This window comes from Ostrea edulis, chromosome 1 (genome assembly GCF_947568905.1).
Source record: "Ostrea edulis chromosome 1, xbOstEdul1.1, whole genome shotgun sequence".
Classification (NCBI taxonomy): Eukaryota; Metazoa; Mollusca; class Bivalvia; order Ostreida; family Ostreidae; genus Ostrea; species Ostrea edulis.
The window spans coordinates 9,277,571-9,293,696 of NC_079164.1; the positions used below are offsets into that span (position 1 = coordinate 9,277,571).

Genomic DNA, 16,126 nt, shown 5'->3' on the forward strand with positions numbered 1-16,126 from the left:
TGGTGAGGTGTGTCTGTTAATGGTGAGATGTGTCTGTTGATGATGAGGTGTGTCTGTTGATGGTGAGGTGTGTCTGTTGTTGGTGAGATGTGTCTGTTGTTGATGATGAGATGTGTATGTTGTTGATATGTGTCTGTTATTGGTGAGATGTATCTGTTGTTGGTGAGATGTGTCTGTTGTTGGTGAGGTGTGTCTGTTGTTGTTTGTGAAGTGTGTCTGTTGATGGTGAGATATGTCTGTTGTTGGTGAGATGTGTCTGTTGTTGATATGTGTCTGTTATTGGTGAGATGTGTCTGTTGTTGATGAGATGTGTCTGTTGATGGTGAGGTGTGTCTGTTGATGGTGAGGTGTGTCTGTTGTTGGTGAGATGTGTCTGTTATTGATGAGATGTGTCTGTCGTTGGTGAGATGTGTCTGTTGTTGATATGTGTCTGTTGTTGGTGAGATGTGTCTGTTGTTGGTGAAATGTGTCTGTTGATGGTGAGGTGTGTCTGTTCATGATGAGGTGTGTCTGTTGTTGATGAGATGTGTCTGTTGTTGGTGAGATGTGTCTGTTGTTGATATGTGTCTGTTATTGGTGAGATGTGTCTGTTGTTGGTGAGATGTGTCTGTTGATGGTGAGGTGTGTCTGTTGATGGTGAAATGTGTCTGTTGTTGATGAGATGTGTCTGTTGTTGGTGAAATGTGTCTGTTGATGGTGAGGTGTGTCTGTTGATGATGAGGTGTATATGTTGATGATGAGGTGTGTCTGTAGATGTTGAGATGTGTCTGTTGATGGTGAGGTGTGTCTGTTAATGATGAGGTGTGTCTGTTGTTGATGAGATGTGTCTGTTGTTGGTGAGATGTGTCTGTTGTTGGTGAGATGTGTCTGTCGTTGGTGAAATGTGTCTGTTGTTGATATGTGTCTGTTATTGGTGAGATGTGTCTGTTGTTGGTGAAATGTGTCTGTTGATGGTGAGGTGTGTCTGTTGATGATGAGGTGTGTCTGTTGTTGATGAGATGTGTCTGTTGTTGGTGAGATGTGTCTGTTGTTGATGAGATGTGCCTGGTGTTGTTGGTGAGATGTGTATGTTGTTGATGAGATTATATGTTGACGATGAGGTGTGTCTGTAGATGGTGAGATGTGTCTGTTGATGGAGAGGTGTGTCTGTTGTTGAGATGTGTCTGTTATTGGTGAGATGTGTCTCTTGTTGGTGAGATGTGTCTGTTGTTGGTGAGGTGTGTCTGTTGTTGGTGAGATGTGTCTCTTGTTGGTGAGATGTGTCTGTTGTTGGTGAGGTGTGTCTGTTGTTGGTGAGGTGTGTCTGTTGTTGATGACATGTGTCTGTTAATGTTTGTGAGATGTATATGTTGATGGTGAGATGTGTCTGGTGTTGTTGGTGAGATGTGTATGGTGTTGGTGAGATGTGTCTGTTGTTGGTGAGATGTGTCTGTTGTTGATATGTGTCTGTTGTTGGTGAGATGTGTCTGTTGATGGTGAGTTGTGTCTGTTGATGATGAGGTGTGTCTGTTGTTGATGAGATGTGTCTGTTGTTGATGGTGAGATGTGTCTGTTGTTGGTGAGGTGTCTGTTGATGGTGAGGTGTGTCTGTTGATGGTGAAATGTGTCTGTTGTTGGTGAGATGTGTCTGTTGTTGATGGTGAGATGTGTATGTTGATGGTGAGATGTGTCTGTTGTTGGTGAGGTGTCTGTTGATGGTGAGGTGTGTCTGTTGATGGTGAGATGTGTCTGTTGTTGGTGATATGTGTCTGTTGTTGGTGAGATGTGTCTGTTGTTGATGGTGAGATGTGTCTGTTGTTGATGGTGAGATGTGTCTATTGTTTGTGAGGTGTGTCTGTTGTTGGTGAGATGTGTCTGTTGTTGATGAGAGGTGTCTGTTGTTGTTGAGATGTGTCTGTTGATGGTGAGATATGTCTGTTGATGGTGAGATGTGTCTATTGTTGGTGAGGTTTGTCTGTTGTTTGTGAGGTGTATCTGTTGTTGATGAGATGTGTCTGTTGTTGTTTGTGACGTGTGTCTGTTGTTGATGACATGTGTCTGTTGATGGCGAGATGTGTCTGTTGTTGATGAAATATGTCTGTTGATGGTGAGGTGTGTCTGTTGTTAATATGTGTCTGTTATTGGTGAGATGTGGCTGTTGTTGGTGAGGTGTGTCTGTTGTTGGTGAGATGTGTCTGTTGTTGTTTGTGAGGTGTGTCTGTTGTTGATTACATGTGTTTGTTGATGGCGAGATGTGTCTGTTGTTGATGAAATATATCTGTTGTTGGTGAGGTGTGTCTGTTGTTGGTGAGATATGTCTGTTGTTGGTGAGGTGTGTCTGTTGTTGGTGAGGTGTGTCTGTTATTTGTGAGATATGTCTGTCGATGGTGAGATGTGTATGTTGTTGGTGAGATGTGTCTGTTGTTGGTGAGGTGTGGCTGTTGTTGGTGAGGTGTGTCTGTTGATGGTGAGATATGTATGTTGTTGATGAGATGTGTCTGTTGTTGATGGTGAGATATGTATGTTGTTGATGAGATGTGTCTGTTGTTGATGGTGAGATATGTCTGTTGTTGGTGAGATGTGTCTGTTGTTGATGGTGAGATGTGTATGTTGTTGGTGAGATGTGTCTGTTGTTGGTGAGGTGTGTCTGTTGATGGTGAGGTGTGTCTGTTGTTGATGGTGAGATGTGTATGTTGATGATGAGATGTGTCTGTTGTTGGTGAGGTGTGCCTGTTGATGGTGAGGTGTGTCTGTTGATGGTGAGATATGTATGTTGTTGATGAGATGTGTCTGTTGTTGGTGAGAGGTGTCTGATGTTGTTAAAATGTCTGTTGTTGGTGAGATGTGTGTAGTGTTGGCGAGGTGTGTCTGTTGTTTGTGAGATGTGTCTGTAGGAAGTACTGACATTACTGAGCATGCACACAAGGACTGTTCTTAATACTACATTGTATATCAGTATAATGTAAGTACTGCACCTGGACGTCAATCTACAGAATGTGCTGTGTTCTATTAAAATTAAATCTGAGACATACTGTATTTTGCAAGAGCGGATCTAGAGAGATGTCCAGGGTCCGGAACCCCTTTTTATTGACGGACAAACATATATGCTATGAGATAATAATAAACACGCATTCATTAAATATTACGGAATGGAAAATCAACATGGCGAAAAATCTGCATTTTAAAAAAAATTGTCCATGGAAAAATCTCCAATTTAGAAGAGTTTTGTATAGAAGGACTCTAAAGTTGCTGCCTGGTATGTAAATATGTTGTTTGTTGTTTTTTCTTTTAACTTTTACATGAATATAACAAAACTTTAAATAACAAGATGTGTTTGTGAAACACAAATGCCCCCGATAATGGCCAATTCCAAAGATGGCCAAGGTCACAAGGGCAAATATCTTGGTACCAGTAGAAAGATCTTGTCAAAAGAAATGCTCATGTATAATATGAAAGCTCTAATATTTACCATTTAGAAGTTATGACCAATGTAAAAATAAAATAATGTTAAATGTCAAGGTCAAAAGGTTTAATACCAACGGAAAGGTCTTGTCACAAGGAACACTCATGTGAAATATCAAAGCTCTATCACTTATTGTTCAAAAGTTATTAGCAAGGTTAAAGTTTTCAAAAAGTAGGTCAAACTCCAAGGTCAAGGTCACGGGGTCAAAAATGTTGGTACCCACGGAAAGGTCTTGTCACAAGCAATACTCATGTGAAATATCAAAGCTTTATCCCTTACTGTTCAAAAGTTATTAGCAAGGTTAAAGTTTCTGACAGAATTACAGAATGACAGACAGGACAAATGCAATATTGTGTGATGTGTATTTATCATTATGTTATGTGCATTTTGAATATTATTATGTGATGTGTTTTTCTTATTATGTCATGCGCATTTATCATTAAGTCACGTACATTTATAATTGCATCATGTGCTTATCAGTCCCCTACCGATGAAGTCGAACGAGACTTTAGGCACATCTGTAACATGTTACAGTTCATGTTTGAATTTTGTGAGTTTTCGCTGAGTTAAGGCTCTTGGACTTCGAAAGATAGTGTGAATTATCAGTTTTTAGGACCTTTTTTGTGCTTGTAGATAAGAGTATTACACTCATTAAAACCACTAGCATAGTAATACATATGATATCTATATTGTGTGTTTTTATATTTAGTTTATCCAACGAGTTGATACGGTGTATTTATTCGCTTGGCAAGCCTCGCGAATAAATACACCATATCAACTCGTTGGATAAACCAAAATATCAAAACATGCAATTATAGATGTTCTATTTATCTCATACGTCTTCTTTCCGCTTGATTTTGAGATGATCCCAGTATGGTAGAAACAGTGGATTGAATGTTTTGAATCCGTGGCTCAGGCGTCGTACTTATTAATCTTCCTTACGCGGGAAAAAACAGTGCGCTTATAATCGATTCAAGTATATTATAAAGGGCATTTTTATAAAAGAAACCATGGATGAAAATTGTTTTATAAGGGATTATAGTAAAGATGTTGAGATTTATTACATTCAATATGGCTCCAAGGAAAAGAGACTGTTTGTGAATGCTTGGTACCGCAGCATGTCGAGGTACTTTTGATTAGGCCTGTCCAGTAGGCGGTTGATGATAATAGTTTGGACATCTCTTTGTTTTCTTCTCGTAATATTTTTGAGTAGTAACTTTATTGATTGAGTTGACATTTTTATGGCCGGTAACTTGCATTATATGTCAGTGGGGAATATCATGTTAATTTTGCAATAAAAGAAATTCTACATAAATACAGAATAACAAGTTATACTTTTTTTTTTTTTCATGCATCGATATGTATAAACACAGCAAATATGTGACCCAAGCCCATTCTCTTCTACAAAGGACCGATAACTCTGTGGAGGAGAATGTCCCAAGTGTCAAAAGTAGTTCGAACCGGAAGTGCTTTATCAAACGGGCGTGTGATAAAGCTAATGCTTTATCTCACTTGCAATAAATGAGATAAAACAATGTAGCTAAATTATTCATAATCACCTACATTTCACAGTTCATTGACTTGGTTAAAGACATAAACCTCCATGTAATTATAAATTTGTCTATTAAAATAGTTTCCTGGTCAAGTCTTTGTACCTGAATAGGGGTTGATTTCCAACCATTCCTATCCTGGTTCCCCAATTTTCCCCTTTACCATAACCAACATATTGATGAACTTGGAATATTGTTGCGGTCCAGTAATTTTTGCAACCAGTAGGGTTTTTATGTATTGCCATGCAATACTCTCAGAATGCTTGTTAAATATCGTTATGATATTATTTGTTTTTGTCCTTATGGAATGTTCTTTTGAAGTTATCATTTAATGGTTGGTCGAAAATAGAAAAAAAAAAAGGTTGCAAAAATTTGGTTGATCAAATCTACTTGTGCGTTTCATAGAATATGACGCCGAAGAAAACGGCAATGTGAATGATCACTAATGGCCGGGATCTATGAAGATTTATTTATGCACTCACGGAAAATCATATCAAACGAGGACAATATTGTTTAGGGTGACATATTTTTCTTTGGTGGATAAATCTTCACATTCTCTCTTCCCCGGCTACAGTGTACGTACTAACAATGATTTTATCGATACACCACATGGGCGGATCTCAGGAACATCATGGGCGGATCTCAGTAACATCATGGGCGGATCTCGGGAACATCATGGGCGGATCTCGGGAACATCATGGGCGGATCTCGGGAACATCTTCGCAGCAATCTCCTTTTGGTTGAACTTTTTAAAAACAAAATGAATTTGTGGCCTGCGAGCCTCTTTGTTTGGGAGAGAAAAGGGTAACATCTTGAGTCGCTATTCCATCAACCCCCCTGAACAGTTTCTGGATCCGCCCCGTCTAGCTTATAGATATACACCCAAATCTTCCGTATGATGAAAGTGTAACGATGCAGTATAGATAAACGATGTAGAAAGAGTGTTTGTATGTTACAGAGATAAAGGAGTTAAACTGAGATAATAGGGATTTACACTAACGTACAGGTGATACACCCGTGTATGGATTAACTTCTATAATCTAAATATTTCATCATGGATATTCGACATTCGACTGATTTTTCGGAGTTGTTCCGTGTAGTTTGGTGTAAGTTTGAAAGTCAATTACAAACAATAATACATTTCAGCTGCAATCCAACTTACAATGTATATAAGTATTCTATTTTTATTCAATGTGTTTGTATGTAAATATTTATGTTGCATATTTCTACTAATAAGCTATATCGTACCACGTAATGGCGGATCTAAAGGGAATTATGGGAGGTTGAAACCCCTCAACCCCGTTTGGTTGAACATTTATTTAATAATTATCTTTTTTTTTTTTTTTTTATAAAAAAGTAAAAAATTTTGACAATTTGGGGTATTTAATACCCCCCCCCCCCCCCCCCCCCCCATTGGGCGCAAAAAGTAAAACCTTCGATCGCAATTCCATCCACCTTAAAAAAAGAAAAGAAAAAAAAGATGTGGATTCCTGTCACGAGCGATATTTTAAACTCAAAAAGTTAAGTATTGCATCACATTATGGAAATTGCCCGAAATCGTCACTTTGACCGAAATTTGTTTGTAGCGTGAATGCATGTTAGACCGGATTGTCTGAAGAGGGAATATGTAATCTAATGCTTATAGCGAGGTTGAATTCTTCGTGTGATTTCGTCAGATTTCACTCTACGGACGATCCGGTTAACCATCAATTCACTCTATAAAACAATCCGGTCTACCATCAATTCACACTACAAATGTAGTGGAGTGCAGAATATCTTAATACATACACAGTGCAGTTAATTGCTTCAGGCTTATCCTAAGGTATAGCTACTCACCGTATTCGGTATCGAGTTGTACGCCTCGGAGACTGAGAGCGTCGTCTCTGGCCGGGGTCCGTGTTACAACTGTACGTAGTCTAGAGTTGTAGGACTCGTCTCTGAACGTCGTCTCTGGCCGGGGTCCGTGTTACAACTGGTTGCAGGGTGCCTCGGATACTCGGATGACCAGTGCTCATATATTGCTCACAGGTCAGTAATCTGACCCTTGCTTTGTATTAAAATACACCGGTAATATAGAGTAATAGCCTGTTTCTGAAAACCACCGATATTATTTAGCTATACTACACAAACAATCCAGAACACCATGTATTCTTTCTACAGATAAATAGTCATGGCCTCAAGGAAGTTTAAAATCACTGCGTGAAAGTATTTCTGTTTGTTTGTTTGTGTGTCCACTCTTACAATGTTCAGTATGTTGTTGATGTGTGTGTTACAGACACCTTTGTTGTGTATTTGTGTTTATACACTTAAAAAGTTCTCATCAACTAGAACACGCTGGTGAACGGAACTGCATTTTATTTAGACTAGATTGTAACATACAAAACCTATTCGGTAACATAACATAAATCCGGAATATATATTACAACCTTCACTGTGTGTCCACTCTTACAATAGTCAGTATGTTGTTGTTTTTAATTTCCTTCACTGTCTATTTGTACTTTCGGACACTGGTCAGTATGTTGTTGACCTTTCTGTAAATTTCAGCCACCTTCACTGTTTACCTGTCCATTCTAACATTGGTCGGTGGCGGGTTTCTGGTGGTGGACATCTACCACAGACCGAGATGGGTCCTCAAGCATAAAATCCAGAAAGGCAAAAATCTCATGGTGAGGACTTAGAATTCATCTCATGGTGAGGGAGAATTAAAATTCCTAATTTTACAAACATCTCATGGGAAGAAAGACTTAGAGAATTTCTTAGTCTTACAAAAATCTCATTGTTAGGAATTCTTAGTTTTCCACACTTTCAAAATATCAGTAACTTTTATGCTACATTAGATACAATTTATATATCACTGTATATGTACCATGTATCTGTTGATAAAAATTACCAACCGATAAAAAATATATCTGAACTTCTTAAGGAATTAAGGATGTATTTATATTCTAGTTTGGTTGATAATTTCTTTATTTTCCCCATATTGTATACAGATCGAGAAGGGGCGCCTGCGGGGCCTGTTAAACAATATCCTCCTTAACAGTACCGTGGTCTTGTTGCCAGGGGCTGTTGTGTTGTACTTCCTGTTAAAATGGCGAGACTCGGACCTCTCCTTTACACCGCCAGCCATACCGACTTTCTTTCTCCACCTGTCTGGGTTTGTCGTCATTGAAGAGATTGGATTTTATTATTCACACAGGTAAGAGCTGCCGTAGGTGTGAAACACAAACAAACAAACAAACAAACAAACATCTTAAGGAGGAAAACACACCAGAGAAATCTGATATGGATGGAAAATGAAGGATATGTATATCTTAATAATTTGAAATTGAAAAGTTTCATATTTACCTTATCTTGTTATTAAAAGTGCAGTTTTAGCAGAAAGTAGTCAAACAAAAATTATCCCCCTCCCGCTAGATTTGAACACACGAGGTATGGATCAGCAGTTAATTGTCACACAAACTCACTGAACTACATATAATGTACCCCGCTGGACGATTCAATTCTAAAGGAATATAGGCCTACATGTGTTGGTGATGTTCATATTTTTATTCAAGTTTCAAAACTTAGTTATCCTTTATGACGATTTATCATTCCTCCTGAATTAATGTTCTTGTCAGTGGACCTCCATAAACACTAATCGAGTCTCCCCGTGAGTGACAGTAAAACACTGTATCTACATTATATTAACTTTCTATCTCACATACCATTAATAAACAGACTGAATTCGTTTTCTAGGTTGATGCATTCCTCGTTTCTCTATAAACGCGTACACAAGAAACATCACGAGTGGACAGCTCCCATTGGTCTGACCGCAGTGTATTCCCATCCAATAGAAATGTTGGTTACTAACCTGATTCCGTTTTTGTGCGGACCTGTGGTTTTCGGAAGTTGCCTCGTGACAGCCTTATGGTGGTTTGCTATTGCTTTCACAGTTACCATAATTCACCACAGCGGCTACCACCTTCCGCTACTACCATCACCAGAATTTCACGACTTTCATCATTTAAAGTAAGAAAAACTTATAGATACTTAATCTTAGAGTTGAAAGCATTTAATTTTTATACAATGTATATTTATGTAGATATATTTATTGATGTTTTTCTCAGATTTACGGGGAATTATGGTGTTCTAGGCGTCCTGGATAGACTACATGGTACCGACAAAGTGTTCCGTGAGAGTTCACGATTCAGGAAACATCGATTTGTTTTCTCTTCGAGAACTTTGACTTGATGTGCAACTTTATTCCTCTTCTATGTCATGGTTTTGTGGGTGTCATTGTGTACCAAATATTGAATGTAAACTTGTGGTTATATTTATTCTGACTGTTTTCTTCTTCATATAACCAACATACAAAATTCATTGTATAGATTCAAAATCAAACGAGAGCATTCAGAGAAAATCCACAAAGGCTCCAAAAGATCTCAGTAACGTTGATCGATCTAATTCTGTGAAACTTGAATTGCTATCAATCTGTGTAACGTAAATCACTATCAATCTGTGTAACGTGAATCACTATCTGTGTAACGTGAATCACTATCTGTGTAACGTGAATCATTATCTGTGTAACGTGAATCACTGTCAATCTGTGTAACGTGAATCACTATCAATCTGTGTAACGTGAATCACTATCAATCTGTGTAACGTGAATCACTATCAATCTGTGTAACGTGAATCACTATCAATCTGTGTAACGTGAATCACTATCTGTGTAACGTGAATCACTATCAATCTGTGTAACGTGAATCACTATCTGTGTAGCGTGAATCACTATCAATATGTGTAACGTGAATCGATCCCAGTCTCTGTAACGTGAATCGTTATGTAATCTTGTCCACAGATAACAAAAATGACACACAAACACACACGCGCGCGTGCATGTCCGCACAGTATCAAAAACTAAAGTACTTTGTGTTGGTGATGTACCGGTTATACTATGTTAAACCAATTCTTGAATTCGCGTCTGTTGCCTGGGATGGTTACAACCTTATTAAAAACTTTAAAAGAGTTCATTAAGTGCTGTCAGAATTGGTACAGGTCTTCCTATTATAACATCTAAAGACTCTCCACTAATGAATCGTCGACACAGAGGAAAATTAACGACGATGTGAAATATCAAACAAATCAAATACTACAGTATTTAAAAAGCTTCGTTTAATCTAAAATTAGAAACATGCTAAGTTAGAACATTCGGAACAGAGAAAATTATACGGTTCCAAAATGCAGACTTGACATCGAAAAAAAAATCTTTCAAGCCAGACACTATTAGCATAAACAAGAGAATTGCTAGCAACTCTTCTCAGTAAATTCTGGAGAAGCACTTATTCAAAATTCCCTCTGTTATTCAGCAGGCGTGATATGCATTTTATACACATTGCATTTTGACTGCAACTACTTAATTACGATTTCATATGTAGTCGTATTGTGGCAAACGAAAAGACGCACGGTTATCTTTTTTTTTCCCTACCTGGCGAAAATGTTCCCAAATTAGAAACAATCCTCTTTTGAAAATTTTGTTCGCATGAAATGAATATTTATTAATATGCATATTATGTTCTGGGGTGAGGATGATTTATCTTATTACTACTAATAATCTCATGTAAATTTATTGATATGCATCTTCTGTTCTGGGGTGAGGATGATTTATCTTACTACTAATAATCTCGTGAAAATCGGCATCTTTTTCATATTCATATATACATTTGTTGTAATTTCTAATATTGTTATTTATTTAAAAACCACATTATCTATATTCTTGAAATTGCAATAATTTTTCCTATTTCATGGAAATATGTTCATGGCAATTGAAAGATACGTGTACCCTCCCTAATCCAAGAAAGAATATGTTAGATTTTACAAATTATTTCATCCTTTTTGTTTGTATTCATATCTTCAATAAGTACGTTTGAATCATTCTACTCAGACGGGTGAAATACAGCGGTGTTGATGAAAACAAACAACAGCAACGTTTTTGAAAGCGGTAGCGTAGTGGTTAGCAGTTCGTGACCGGAAGATCGTGAATCAGGGGGAGTTCTTACTATTTAGTCGCATATGAAAAATAGGCTGTGATTGGTCCTTCGCTAAAACGTTCCGCATCTAAAAGTGAGAGTTTGGATATGACCTTAAAAACGGAGGTCCCGTGTCGCGGCAGGTGTAGGCCACCAGTATCTTTAAGAAACCCCATTTCTACGACACTAAGCTAACATAGGTCTAAATTTGTGCTACTTCATCTAAAGCTGGTTGCATTTTGATATGCGTGAAATATTCTGGAGGAGATGTATAACAAACAAAAAAAGATATGCTGACACGTAGGCCTAAAACCAATCTAATATTGTTTTCAAATAATGCATTCTCTAAAAATTAGTTTTGTGACGTCATAGTAAAGTGAGAAAGCATAACGTCACAATTAGACTTCCATAGCGTCACAATGGGACTTTCATAACGTCACAATGGGCCTTTCATAACGTCACAATAAAGCTAGCTACATAGCTGCGCGTTTGTGTACGGGTCTGTTAGGAGATATAGTTTTTAGACCAAAATGGCATACTGCAACGCTTCAGGAGTTAACAGCGAGTTATTTTTTGTGGAATTTGAGTGTGACTACATAGTACCCAGTGAGAATTATGTCCTGGCTGTCTGTGGGTCAATCCCTGAACTTGGAAACTGGAATCCAAGAGTTTCGCTTATAGCTGGTAAGCCTCCTTCAGCTCTATTACCGTAGTACTTACATGTAATTGTCAGCTTAATTTCTAAAACATATCACCATTCAAAATTTACCCCCACGGTACAAAATAAGTCTGTAAATGACATCAGAATAATTGGATTTTTTAGCGGGCGACTGTAATCGCAATCTGAAATAAATCGAATAATTAGCAAACACAAGAAAATTGCTGATGCAGAGGAATTAAATACGGGGTAAATGATGACAACATTTTGACTTAATTAAAATTGCCAGATGTGTTTCATTGAGATTTCAACTTTTATCTAAAGAAAATGTCGTAAATCATTTTGACAAAATATTGTTAAAATTAATAAACTTCAGTTGACATCCACAGAAAACACCACAGAACATTTACCAGTATCTTAAAGCAATATCACCTCTAAATCGGGAAATCGAAATAAAGATTTCGGTTCTATTGAATATACAGCATTATTTCGCAATATTTTTTTTTTTTTTTTTTGGTAATGAGAAGACAAAAATGTAATTTCGCTTCATTCAGAGCCTCTGAATACATTTTCCAACACAAACATCAATAACAAAAGTTTATGTACATTTTTTGTTCTGTCGTTGAAATAGTAAATCACAATTTTAAACAAAACTTTTCGACAACAAAATGACAGCTATATTTCTTTAAATTACTAAGTGAGTTCGAACTGCACAAATAAAGACATTATACAAAAAATGATAAAACGCTGTTATTTTAGATGAATCCTACAAAGGCTCTGGAAAATGGATTGCTAAGACCCATCTGCCAGCTGGGATGTGCTTTGAATGGAAATGGGTTGTTATCCATCGCGATCACTACTCCGCTTACCGGTGGGAGGAGTGTGAGAATAGAATTTCAACACTGGAGAAACACAGTGGACGATACCTCGCCCCGTGGAATAACGCTATGGTGTTCAACGAAGAGTCATGCACTCCAGGTACATGTACATATATACATTCTATTGTATTTACAGTATTTGCGATGAATACCCTTCCAAATTCTTCAATGGCAAAGAAAGCAATTGTTATGAATTTAATTTCAGAAAACGATGAAAGACAACCCAATCTCATGGAGGAACACACAACGCCGAACCCTGAAATCGGAACACAGGTGGTGTCGCGATTCGCACCATTCTCAAGAAGACTCTTTGGTAGAATTTTCGGGCTCTTTTATGACACAAGGTCTCTGATATTTTCTACGTTTGAAGCTGTTCGAAACATAATGGTTCGATCTAGCTATCGCCGAGGAGGCAGAGGGTCGTCAATGGAGGACGAGAGGAATCTGAGGATGTGGGTGTAGACATGGTCGACGGAACTATAAGCCGCTAATCTAGAACAGGGGACTGATAATCAACCAATCTTTTTTACTTGCTCAACTATTTACTTTTTTTTTAAATTTTGAATCATGACAATCATCAGTGATGCCAAATAGTCATCAGGTTTTTCGAAACATTCTTCGGTGTTGCCGAACATTCATCAGATTTGCCAAACATCAATGTTGCCAAATAATCGCTAGTGTTGCCACGTAAGACAAAACCTCTAGCACGTCACAATGTTACACCCTTTCCGAAACAGAACACAACTCTTGGAATTTTCTTCTGGATTCACGAAATTCATTTTAAATATCAGCTGGTGGTAAATAGGCAAAGACTCATTTCACCAAAATACACAGTCAGAGAACCTGTTCTTTTCCATGGAGTCTGTAGAACACCGGAGCATGCGCGCCCGCCTCGCGGAACCTAGACCAGTATGCAATTCAGATCTCACAAGTTTTGTTTTGTACACATTTTTGCTTTGACTGAACATTTTCTATTTAAAGATTGTTTAACCATTACCATGGTATTAAAATGTGTTTAAACATATCTTTGTTTCTTTGTTTGTTTTAAGTCCTTTCGAGGATTTTTATTTCCTCTCATGTTGGGACATTAGCAGCTGTCATTGAAGTGTTACAAATCTAGACCTTTGCCATAAAAACGCATCTAATGCGGATGGTCGACTGTTTACAGGAAGCTACATGGTGTTCTATAACAGACAGGGCATGCACTTGCACACTTCTCGAAATGTCAATCCCTTTCTTCTGATATATTTAATGACTCCATTTGCATTCCTGTAGTGATCACGTTGTCATGTGATTGTGTAGACTGTGACACACTTTGCTATGTCAAGCGTTGCACTGGTCTATCAGGGGAAGTATCAGAATAGAATATTTATGTATTCACTGGTCTATCAGGGGAATTCACTGGTCTATCAAGGGAAGTATCAGAATAGAATATTTATGTATTCACTGGTCTATCAGGGGAATTCACTGGTCTATCAAGGGAAGTATCAGAATAGAATATTTATGTATTTATTTCAAAGAAACAAAAACATGATTAAGTGTATATCATAAGAATGGTTGAGATTGAAAACAAGTGCATATGCACTTATACTAATTCCTTTCTCATTAATACATGCTAACAAAATAATGGCGATTACGTTTTGACAAGAAAAGAAAGTGAGCAAAAACAACAACTGAAGAACAGAAAAAAAAGAGGTTCAATTGTCCAGAATAATAACAATTATACATCACGGAATATTTACTAGTATTGTGCACGGAATCCTATAATCTGTTAGAGTTTCTGTAAATCGGGAAACCATTACGTATACATACGCAGTTAATTTGTGCATCCAGTATATACGAGTACATGTGATTGAGAAGAGAGATCTATTTATTTTACTATTGTTCTTAATGATTGATAGTTTGTTAATTATTTCCCAGTTGCTCTTCAATAAAGGTTTTTGTTGGGACGGGGGAAGGGGGGGGGGTTGTCCCTCTGAACACGGATGCTGTGATTGTGATGCACATAAGTAAAATACAGAATAAAATTCAAAGTAATGGGTTACTACCATGAATGAACTAGTTTTCTTCCTGTCGTATCTAAGATTACATGTTGACAGTTCTACTGTTAGAGCGAGCATGCGCAGATCCACATTATTTTCCCAGGGAAGAGGTTTCACCTCATGTCATTTTAGGGGCCCAGTCGTTAGGGGCTTCATGCCATTTTAGGGGCCCAGTCGTTAGGGGCTACCATTTAGTATTTTACATGTACAACTGAAAGTGCATAAAAATAGTTGAATATTCTTATTTTCTATCAATTAAGCTCAGGGGGTGGTTATAAGGGGCCTGTATGCGCACCTGACAGAACCTCTACCAATGGAATTAATGTGGGTTTTTTTTTATAGCTGAAAACTAATCCGTCCGCGGACGTTAAACATAGAGAAAAAAAACTTGGAATGGCCTAATGTTGTGAGTACTAAGAGAAACTCCAATCGACAGAAATAAATGTACAGATCATTTTCCTTTTTACATTCTTCCCATGGGTATACACCGGTATCAACTTACCTTTTGTGGGTTGTTTTAAGAATGAATTTAATTTTTGAAAATACATGAAGGTATGAAGTGCAACTCCTCACGCCAGCCTACTTCATGAAGCGCGTTAGCAAGAGCACTGGAAATGTAAATATCCTGTAATGAACAGTTTTAGGACGAATCTTAAGGAGGTATGCTACACCATAGATATTTGATATGGATGAAAAGTGGAGGATACGTACAACGATAATTTAAATTAAAAACTTTCCATTTTACTTTAATTAGTCAAAAAATGCAGTTTTAGTAGAAAGTATTTTGAAAAATAAAAAATAAAACCCCTACTAGCTAGGCTCGAACCCGCGATCTACAATTCAGTAGTCCACGTGCTAAGCTACTGAGCTACTCAGCAAGGCGATAGTTAATTAAATGAATAGGCAAATATTGCTGATAGCTATATTTTCATCTATGTTTTAAAGGAAGTCAGCCATTATGACGAAGTAGAGTACATCCTTAAGTGCGATTTCCACAGTATCTTCGGGAAGATGGAGTGTTTAGAGACAGTTCCCGAAGCCCCGGCCTGGAGGTTATAAAACGTTTTTGTGCACGTTTTCATACTCAAACTCTGTGCTCTAAATTGTACTCATACTCAAAAGCGAAGGTTATAAAACTTTTTATAAATCATTCTCACACTCAAAGGAAGTACATGCTCAAGATTGTTCGAGTATGTTGAGAGCTTGATCAGAGTTGTACTCAAAACAAAAATAGCTGAGTTTGAGTACGAGTACGATAAAAGTTTTGTAACCTCCGGGCCAGATCTCCTCTATGAACGTTAAGTTGTATATACTTCATACACAGTATATACCTCAAGATTTTTCAGCAGCAACTTTCGTATGGACATGTTTAAATAGTTATCTCCCTTTGAACAGATACTCGCCTTCAATATTGCGTGCATACTCGTTGGCAGTCAAAGGAAAATAGTCTGTTTGATCCTTAAGGCACTACAGCTGTGAGAACAGCACTCCCTAATTTAACTTTACAAATGGAATGCTATTTTAGAATATTCAATCTTCCAGGACTACATA

General features: G+C 37.6%; 3 protein-coding genes across 4 annotated transcripts; 2 read left to right on the forward strand and 1 right to left on the reverse strand.

The window, feature by feature from the left end:
- Positions 1-907: 907 nt before the first annotated feature.
- LOC125664518 (mucin-2-like) lies at positions 908-2,896 on the reverse strand. The gene has a single exon (XM_056142140.1). The coding sequence runs from the start codon at positions 2,894-2,896 to the stop codon at positions 908-910; it is 1,989 nt and encodes a 662-aa protein (XP_055998115.1).
- Positions 2,897-5,941: 3,045 nt separating this feature from the next.
- LOC125664179 (fatty acid hydroxylase domain-containing protein 2-like) lies at positions 5,942-9,309 on the forward strand. 2 transcript variants are annotated; one of them, XM_048896759.2, is made up of 5 exons: positions 5,942-6,098; positions 7,537-7,658; positions 7,983-8,188; positions 8,728-9,000; positions 9,099-9,309. In XM_048896759.2, exons 1-5 carry the CDS (start codon positions 6,047-6,049, stop codon positions 9,220-9,222), a joined length of 777 nt encoding a protein of 258 aa, XP_048752716.1. In that variant the 5' UTR covers positions 5,942-6,046; the 3' UTR covers positions 9,223-9,309. The 2 variants fall into 2 exon arrangements, with proteins under 2 accessions (XP_048752716.1, XP_048752717.1); XM_048896760.2 differs by lacking the exon at positions 5,942-6,098 and adding an exon at positions 6,904-7,020.
- A 2,868-nt stretch (positions 9,310-12,177) lies between these two features.
- LOC125664183 (uncharacterized) lies at positions 12,178-13,528 on the forward strand. Its single transcript, XM_048896765.2, has 2 exons — positions 12,178-12,633; positions 12,739-13,528. The coding sequence occupies exons 1-2, from the start codon at positions 12,471-12,473 to the stop codon at positions 12,993-12,995; spliced, it is 420 nt and encodes a 139-aa protein (XP_048752722.2). The 5' UTR covers positions 12,178-12,470; the 3' UTR covers positions 12,996-13,528.
- The last annotated feature ends 2,598 nt before the right edge of the window (positions 13,529-16,126 follow it).

Coding starts and splice junctions, on each gene's coding strand:
- LOC125664183 (XM_048896765.2), top strand. CDS start 12,471: ATGTGCTTTGAATGGAAATGGGTTGTTATCCATCGCGATCACTACTCC. Junction 12,634..12,738: donor CGAAGAGTCATGCACTCCAG/GTACATGTACAT, acceptor ATTTAATTTCAG/AAAACGATGAAAGACAACCC.
- LOC125664179 (XM_048896759.2), top strand. CDS start 6,047: ATGGATATTCGACATTCGACTGATTTTTCGGAGTTGTTCCGTGTAGTT. Junction 7,659..7,982: donor AGAAAGGCAAAAATCTCATG/GTGAGGACTTAG, acceptor TATTGTATACAG/ATCGAGAAGGGGCGCCTGCG. Junction 8,189..8,727: donor GGATTTTATTATTCACACAG/GTAAGAGCTGCC, acceptor TTCGTTTTCTAG/GTTGATGCATTCCTCGTTTC.
- LOC125664518 (XM_056142140.1), bottom strand. CDS start 2,896: ATGCTCAGTAATGTCAGTACTTCCTACAGACACATCTCACAAACAACA.